The sequence below is a fragment of the Poeciliopsis prolifica genome, unplaced genomic scaffold (assembly GCF_027474105.1).
Source record: "Poeciliopsis prolifica strain line A6 unplaced genomic scaffold, Auburn_PproV2 SCAFFOLD021, whole genome shotgun sequence".
Classification (NCBI taxonomy): Eukaryota; Metazoa; Chordata; class Actinopteri; order Cyprinodontiformes; family Poeciliidae; genus Poeciliopsis; species Poeciliopsis prolifica.
This window is the reverse complement of record NW_026562396.1, coordinates 2,364,762-2,373,735: the sequence shown is the minus strand read 5'-3', so window position 1 is coordinate 2,373,735 and position 8,974 is coordinate 2,364,762. Positions and strand designations below refer to the sequence as shown.

General features: G+C 39.2%; 1 protein-coding gene across 2 annotated transcripts; it reads right to left on the bottom strand.

The window, feature by feature from the left end:
- Nucleotides 1-438: 438 nt before the first annotated feature.
- Nucleotides 439-7,523, bottom strand: LOC129369630 (F-box/LRR-repeat protein 3-like). Of its 2 annotated transcripts, XM_055045166.1 has the most exons (7): nt 7,212-7,523; nt 6,443-6,647; nt 5,503-5,667; nt 5,287-5,409; nt 4,048-4,219; nt 2,812-3,458; nt 439-2,059 (listed from the first exon to the last, which is right to left on the bottom strand). In XM_055045166.1, the coding sequence occupies exons 2-6, from the start codon at nt 6,644-6,646 to the stop codon at nt 2,818-2,820; spliced, it is 1,305 nt and encodes a 434-aa protein (XP_054901141.1). In that variant the 5' UTR covers nt 6,647; nt 7,212-7,523; the 3' UTR covers nt 439-2,059; nt 2,812-2,817. The 2 variants fall into 2 exon arrangements, with proteins under 2 accessions (XP_054901141.1, XP_054901140.1); XM_055045165.1 differs by having other exon boundaries at nt 439-3,458.
- Between the last annotated feature and the right edge of the window lie 1,451 nt (nt 7,524-8,974).

Below are 8,974 nucleotides of genomic sequence, written 5' to 3'. Positions count from 1 at the left end.
GCTACTCCCTGGTGCAGTGCCCCGATAGTCTGAAAGCATGTGCAGAGACTGTCACTCGCTAATGGAAGGCTAATCAAATAATAGTGAAGTTGTATGAATATTATGGATTACATATATACGTGTCAAACCTATACCATGTGTTCAATATACTCTTAATAAATATCATTTACATTCTTAACTATTCAATACAAACGAAATTAAGAAGACAGATAGGAGCAGAATTACAATTGTTTCTGTTCAGTTGATATAAAGATTATGCATGTGCCCACTAAATATAAAATAGACTGTACTTCATATTTATGAAGTACAGTTCATACGCATTATTAGGTTGCAATAATGCATAAGTACACATATTTATATATTGCGTAAGTGCGCAATATAAATATGTAGGGTATTCAATGTAAATGCAAAGAAATACAAATTCAACAGCCATAGATATATTTTTTAAACAAGCGTTTTTAATGACTATAAACTAAAATATTGTATAACTTTGGGGAAAAAAAATACAAGTTATTTTCAAATAAATCTCAGTATTATACAGCTTTTGTAAGAGAAAATATAACTTAACAGCAGATGAACTGTTTCAGAAGAAAGATCAGCTCTCCATCCCATGCTTAGATTACAATAATCATCTTCATGCACAGGTGACAAGAAATGCAGTTAACCACACTAACCAGCAGATGGCGTCTATTTACAAAAAATAAAATAAAGTCATTCGGTTTTCAAACAAACGGGATGAATCATAAAAGGAAAGAAAACACATAAAGACAGGATGGGTCTATTAACAGAGCAGCAGGCTATTAAATTTGAAGTTTTTACAAATTTAACTCCAGTTAATATAACAATAATACCCAACCAATGTTAAATGAAAAACGGTTAAACAATATTCATTTGGATCAGGACTTGAACATTTTTCTGTTTCACTATGTGGAACAGCATCATTTTATATCAGCGAAAGGATGATAGTCCAAGTAATAATATGTGTTATTAATTATTATTATTCTCATGGGACTGAGAAAAATCACATTTAAAAAATGAGCCACACGTAGTCATTCTTCTCACTTTGTTTTCATAACATTTTCAGTTTTTAAAAATGTTATTAGTGCTTTACATTATGTCAGCCAGCATCTTGGTCACTCAGTCAGAAGCAACAGCTTCTCAACAAGCCTTCTTTTTTGACTGAATGCTCAATTGCAAATTTTAACTGCTGTAGATATTCAGTTTATTGGAGGTAATTAAATGATTGTAACCTTGCAATTCAGTGATTCAAACCCACAATATTTGCTTTTTTTTTTCTAATTACAAATTTAAGTGACATCACCAAGACTAATAATTATATATGTTTATCTCTGGAATTTAACTACAACCATCCATCTCGTCAGTGATTTGTGATACAGTCTACTTTTTTATTTTCTTTACCAATATTAAACACATTAGATATTGCAACACAGACTGCAAAACTAAATATAAAATCCTTCTTAGATAGAAGTTTGTATTATAGTAGCACATTCTATGATAGTGTTGTTAGGTAAGTTTCTCTTTGTAAAGGGATTTTCTCCTCATATAGTAAATAATCTGTTCTATTCATTAGACTTAGAATGTTAAAAATAAAAAAAAATCTTAAAAAAAAGAAGAAGCAGAAATTCAAGTAATTTACAAAGAGAGTTTGTGACAACTGAAAGAAATTACCTCTGTGGCTGCATGGGTTTACTTTGCCAAGCTTGGGGACCTTCATTAGAGAAAAAGTGCTTTAAAGTTATATGTTGTATGTACAAGTATGCTGGATATTAATGTCTTTAATTAGGGTTTCTTTCATGTATATGCTTTCAAATATTAACACTTTTTTACAGTTCCAACGGGATAATTTGTCGTACAATATAGGAAAGAGAAAAAACGTGGTGCAACTTAAGAGATATTTACAAGCTCATCATGGCCAGCCAGTTAATGTTTCAAAGAGGGGACAGACTATCCTTGGGCTTTTCCACTTGGATAGAAGAACACAAAAATGACAAGTGGTAGTGAGTCAGTCGACAGGGAATAGTGGCTTTGTGAGGGAAACCTGGAGAGGTTAGAAGAAACAAAAACATAATTTCAAGACAGAATCCACCTCATAAACTGCTGCATACCAGACTGCTGTCTCATGACCACCACCCAGTCTGGGCCACACAAAGCCTCTTTGCAAAGACCTGTTAGCACTTACGCATAGACAACAACGTAAATTAAAAAAAAATCCACAAACGGTTGCAAAGCGATTAACCAAAAACCTCCTAGCTTATCATGCTGATCACGCTGTCAAATTTATGTACTGTATTTACCTTTAATCCACGACGAAGATGATTACACAAACTGATTTCACACACACTGTGCATTTAGTGTGACGACAACAATCATACTTGTCTTTGTAAAATTTATCTCTGTAAAGTTACTGCCTTTTATTAAAAGGATTGTAGTTATGCCCATACAAGGCAAAAAATATATAATTTACCGTATATACAAAAAAATATCTGTCTGCATGTCGCCAACACAGATGTGGAGCAACTTCTGTCTTGAGCATAATTCCTCAAATTCCCAATAGATTCCAGATACACCCATCAGTTCACGCAACTAATTGACGTGTAAATAACAATGACAAGTCTGAAGGGCTCAGAGGAAGAAAATGTTAAACAATATAAGTGATTAAATTACAGAAATGCATCAGCTACATCAAATTAAAAACAAAGTAAGATCAAAAAAATTAATTTCTTCTGTTGTACCAGTAAAAATAAGAATCTGTACACAAAAAAAATTAAATAAAAAAAATTTGCCCCTCACCAAACTCTACCATGTCGGCATCATGTCAGGGAACCAGACCCGACCCAAATGCTTCGATACCTCCCAGTGAATGTCATCCAGCTCGTAACGGTGATCCGGAACCAGCACTTCCTCCATAATGGACAGCTGCTTCAGTCTGTCTCCGCACATCTTCACGAACTCCACGAAGGCGCTGCAGGACACTTCGCACTCTCCCAGGCCGATGGCGGACAGCTGCGTGCAGCGCTGGGCGATGCGGATGAGCTCCTCGTCGAGAGGCCGCAGCCCGTTGGCGCACACCACCAGCTCCACCAGACGCGGGCAGGTGAGCCCGACGCGGCCCAAAACGTCTTTGCTGACTGAGCGGCCAAAGTACAGGTGCGTGACGGGGATTTCGTCGCGGAAGAAAGGGTCGAACTCCTCCTCGTAAAGGTAGAAGTACATCACGAGGTTGAATTTGGGGGAGTGGCGCACCATGGCGTCCCAGCTGCTCTTCTTGATGGTGTGGAACTGCTGGCCTGGGTTCTCGCTGACCACGTCGATGCGAAGGTGCTCCAGGTGAACGTGCTTCTCCGAGGAGAGCGCGATGAGGAGTTCGTCGCTCAGCAAGTGGTAGTTCAGAGCCAGCTCTCTCAGGCCGTGGCACTGATCGGCCACGCACATGATGCCTGCAAACAGGAGAACACAGTGAATCGGGAACTAAGGCGCAAAAAAATAAATAGTCTTATACAACCTGAGGTTTTTCACATTTTATCACATTGAAACTCCAACCTCCAGTGTACATTGCTCTGATATTATGTGCTAGACTCATGCAAAAGGTCGTTCCACAAAGTACTGATTTATGGAGGATGAATATTGACGAGCTCCAGAATTTTTGGAATTTAATTTGTAACAAAATATGAATGAGTGTTCTTTCACTTCTATAATAGAAAGCTTTTTTTTAACCCATTTTTAGAATAATTTCTCATGGACGTGAAATAAAAATAATAATAATAATAATAAAGTAAACTAAATGAAAAAGATGCCAGAAGTCAGTGTTTGTATTTGCAGCCAAACTGTATGAAATTTAATACAGTTATATTTATCTGGACTGCATGGATTTCCTCTACATGCCATCTGTTTAATATGAAGAACACTGTGAACTGGTGCAATCTAGAAAACCTAAAACTGAATTTATCTTTGTGAGAAATGAGCTTCTCAAGGATAATGAGTCGGTTATTAACAGCCGTGCCATAAATCATGCGTTGTGTTTAGTACCGGCAGGTGAAACATGAGGGCAGCTGCTCATTTTCAGCAGCTTGAGAGTGTCGCTGTTGTTGGCCACCAGGACTTTGAGGGAGGGATCATCCACAGGGGTGTCGTCGATTTTCAGGGAGGACAGAGATTTGGAGTTGACGAAAACAACCGTCAGAGCGGAGATGAAGTGAGACTGTAGAAGGAAAACAGAATGAAACACATTTAATGGCTCAAAATGAGATAACCGGTGTGACATAACACCATTATAACTGTACCAAGGAAGGAAAAAAAGTTCTATATCTCCTTAGATAGAGGTAACAGTTTTATACCCAACAGAAACTAATGGAATTACAAAAGTATCCCCTTTATTAGTCCAAGTATGGATCCCATATCTTTAGAATATGGTGGCCTGCCAATGACCAATCGGATCCAATCACGAGGTTCTACACTGTGAGCTCGTGTCAAATAACTGGGGCATTTTCACAAACTCCAGTGATTCCCAAAGAAAGCTTAAGGCCCGCGTCTTTATAAGACACGAGACTTAAAGCTTCAACATGACAGACAAAAAATAATAATTTCAGAAATGAATAACAGAAATCTACCTTTGCTTTTAAAAACAAAATAAACTTTTATATAGTCAATCTTGCTTTTATATGAAGTAAGTTTTTATTATTATTATTATTATAACAATAACTGCATTTCTACTTCCCTCCTTTGGTACATGAATGTGGCTCCTTGGTTCATTATTAGACTGCATGTCCAGCATTGTAATAAATGGTCAAAGTTTACAACTTAAACTAGGTATATAAAAAAATAAAAATATAAAAAAATAACTGATGGTTTAAGTGATAGGAAGTGTGCTGAGAAGGGCATGGCCAGGAAGGGCTCATAGATTGATTAATTAATTAATTGACCACTTGGCACAGTCAACCAACAAACCGAATCCATGAAAAACAAGAAGATTGTTCGTGAAAATACTCGACCTGCAAGGCTTATCAAAGTTGTTGAACTTATAAGGTTTCCTTTTATATCAGGACAGTATAAAAACTTAATAAAGCCTAAAAGAAAATCCAAGCTGTGACCTCCTCTCAAAGATCAAAATAAACACAACAAGTGACATTTTAATCCATAAACTTGAGCGTTTTCCAGGCCTTAGACCTTCCCGTGGGCACATGGCATCAATTAGGACAACCTCATTTCATCCATTCATCAAAAATCTGAAGTTCGGGCGGCTGAGTTATCGCTGCCCTTCAGGGTTACCTTTGGCATCTCCATGAAGCTGGGCCTGGCTGTGGATATGAGTCCCAGGGTTTTCAAAGAACAATTCACCAGCTGAGACAGGATGTCGCACGCCGCCTCCGCAGACTCTCTGCTGCTGTCCACCTGCGAGTCCGACGCAGAAAATCAAACCCTCTTTTTATACGGAAGAGGTGAATCCACTTCAGTTTTCAAACACAAGCCGCCCGCCTGTCTCACCTTGAAGCTGACGTACTGGAGGTGGTTGGAGTGCTTTTTGATGATCTGCTTGATGAGCTCCGGGTGTGTGGCCTTCAGGTAGGAGCTGGCCGGCTGGTTCAGCTCAAACTCAAAGCAGCGCCACAGCTCTGGCATGTGGAAGGCCTGATTCCAGCACCGGCACACCTAGAGAAATTACCCAACAAACTTCATATAAGAAATGGAGTGATTTAAAAAAAAAAATACATACACAGTAAAATAACAGACTGAGACTGTGAGGGAGAGAAACATCAACCTTTACACCAAAAGACTGTCAAACTTGTTGGAAGAAGGATATGTGTGTAGCCAACACCAGCTACGCTACAAGAGTGGCTAAATTGAGTCTGTGACCTTAAGCCACCTTAAGGTAAGGTAATAAAGAATGTTTGCCAAGCCATAAATGATGAAACATGCTTAACCATCAAAACTGGCTCTGCTGTACTGTATAGCCAGTAAATAAAGGTGTGATCACATGTCTCCATCTTAAAAATTAATCAAATCCAGACTAACAAGCAGGTTGCTAATGATTAATTAGTGGCAATTAATCTTCTAACTTTCAGAAATCAGCTAGAAGTGGAGGTGGTGTGAATGGTCTGAAACTGCATGTTGGCTTTAATTCCCTGATAAAACCGTCTGTTCTGTTCGACTCGGCACCATCCCTCGAATGTAAAGTGCATTGCAGAAGTATTTACACCCCTCTGTGATGTGCTATCCAAAGCATCTTACTGGAATCTCATGTGAAAGACCAAAGCACAGACGTGAATAATTATATAGAACTCGCCAAAACAGGACAAGGTTTATGGGAGTGAATAATTTTGCGATAATGCTAATAATAAATAATTGAAATGAGAAGCCCTCCATCGTCATTTCACACAGTCCCATTAAGAGTACAATTGACATGTAATCAGTGCTTTTAGGATACCAGAGAAGCGTAAGCTCTGTCCAGCAGTGGGAGGTACTGGAAAATGTGAAGCAGGATCTCCTGCGGCAAACACTCCCAGCTGACTCCTTGTTCTTCCAGTTCTTTCTCTCCATCCTGCTCAGTTGACCATTTGATACTCTTCTGATACCCCCCGCTGGGCCCTCCTCCTTCCTCCTGCTCATTGTCTTGGAGAGCTCGTTTCATCCTAGCAGAGGAGAAGAAGGAGTTTAATGTACACCCTGAGCATTGGAAGAACCCAGTCATTTCATTTGCGATCCAATAATTAACACGTAAGTTCATATTCGGTTAGTGGCCTGCGAATGCTTTGGGGAAAAAATGATTGCATTCGGCCGTAAGTGAAATCACTGGACACTGATGGGCTCTTTCACCTTGATCACCACTCGTGGCGCCGCCAAGCACGCCGGTGTGTGAATGGTGCAGACCCAGTCTTTCTAGCTCACAATGAAAACATTTGTACTCATAGGTCACGCCTCCCTCTATTTTAACGATCAACACATATGTCAAACTAACATGTTGTAAAGGCATTGGCATCAAAGCGATGGCTAAAGTGGCTTTAAGTTAGCACTAATGTGCACAAATGTCAAAAGACTGTGGTTAAAAACAAACACAGATCAATAGTTAGCTTAGCTTCATTTAGCCACGCTGGGGGTCAAGCTGGCAATTATTAGCAAGTTGTAACTGGCGACTAAAACCAGTCGACTTAAAACAAATTTAATTTCTAAGTTTGGCTTCTGTCTGTTTATCTCACCTGGCTTTCAGCTCCACCGTTGGTTGTTTATTTGCAGAGGCTCACTTTCAACCTCAACCTGGACCGACAAAATAAAACTGCGTGCTGGCTGGCCGAGCGATCAAACACATTGGACCATGCGACAGTGCGGTGCGGCCGGGGGTCTCTGGACACCAACCCAGGAGGCTTCCGACGACAGATCTCCGAAGGTCTTCGAGTTTTCCAGGCGCCTGACCTAGTTTCGATCCCACAACTCTGCCTCGGCACCGCACTTTGTCGGCTAAAGATGGCGTTTGTGTTGCTGTGCGGATCAGAGCGCTGTAGTTACAGTGAGCAGCCGAGAGGGGGAGCAGTTTCACCCAAATGCGAGTTCCAAGGCAACAACGGTTCAACTGCTACGGTTTTACTAGGAACTGACAAATCAAATCAAGATAAAGACTAAAGAATGAACTGTCTAAACAATGAAATTCATTTATAGAGCTTATGAAGTCAAGGTACTTGGCATGTTTTTCTCGCCCTACTTTATTCCTAACTTATCAATTCAAACCCACCCATGCTTGTTGGTAATGATCAGTCAAAAGTTTTTTTTGTAATGATAAAACAGGTGCAGAAGATTAAAATACAACCACTGCCAATTATTATCAAGGACATAAGACCACAACAGAGGGAAAAACTTTAAACACGGCACAGAGTTCACAAAGAAAAGCATGGTTTCCCCATAATTTGAATGCACATGAAGCATAAAGCTGCAGATCTGTATCCATGTGGGTGGATGAACCAAAACATGAAAATTAAGCCGAGCAGAAATCCATCCTAGGCAGCTCATCTCATTGAGGGCATTTAACAATTGCTAAATGCTTTAAATACACAAACATCTGGGCATCAATGTATGACACCACTTATTAGGATTACCCAACATTTACTTTGTACATCTTTGTTGCTGGTTTCATCTGAGATATATGCTTTGCTTTTTCATTTTCCACATGTGCACGTTACAGCTATTGATATTTTAACTGCAACATGTATTTCTTGCCCAGAATACTCTGGTAAAAGACATCTTGTTACCAAAAGTTTAAGTTTTCTGATAATCAATTCAAAAGTTTCAGTGTGAAAAAAAAAGAGTTTGCAGGGACACTGAATTAAATTAAGGCCTTTGTTTTTGTGATTCAGTTTTCACAGCTGAATATTTCTAGCGATAGTGAAAATCTTTACATGTATGCTATTTTAATGCACAAAACCTCTCTTCTCAATTAGTTTAAGACCATGATTTCTAAAGAATGATTCATGACAGTAGTGACAGAGCAGATCAGCTCAAACTCACGTAAAACATTTCCGAAATATGTTCACTCGCATTTCTGTGTCTGTTTTGGTAACGCTCTTGGATGCTGTGTCTCTTTTCAAGAGACTCGTAATACGACCTTGTGATTTAGTGGTCAGAGTTTAACAAGAGAACTTACCAGAAGAAAGCACAGTCAAGCCCAACTACCAGAAATGAAGGCAAGTACAACCAAACGTTTGAGTCGGAGCTGAAACATATGTTTATTAAAATGGGACGGATTAGCAGTTTTTCACACTCCATCCACAGTGGCATCGATTTAGAAAGCAACAAACACATACAAATGCAGTATTTACACACCACTATACACATATTTATAAAATACAATTGCAACTTTTCACACAACTTTGCAGAATTTTCTTATGTGATTTGAAGTCACGGTGCAGAGGCCTTTCCAACAAGCTACAGTTAAAGTCTTTGGACAACAAAAGCTTTAGAAACGCAGAAC

Excerpts from the sequence above, each read along its gene's own strand:
- LOC129369630 (XM_055045165.1), bottom strand. The coding sequence starts at position 6,646 with ATGAAACGAGCTCTCCAAGACAATGAGCAGGAGGAAGGAGGAGGGCCC. Across the intron at positions 5,668-6,442 it reads ACAGAGCTTACGCTTCTCTG|GTGTGCCGGTGCTGGAATCA; the intron begins GTATCCTAAAAG and ends TAATTTCTCTAG. Across the intron at positions 3,459-4,047 it reads CCCTCATGTTTCACCTGCCG|GCATCATGTGCGTGGCCGAT; the intron begins GTACTAAACACA and ends TCCTGTTTGCAG.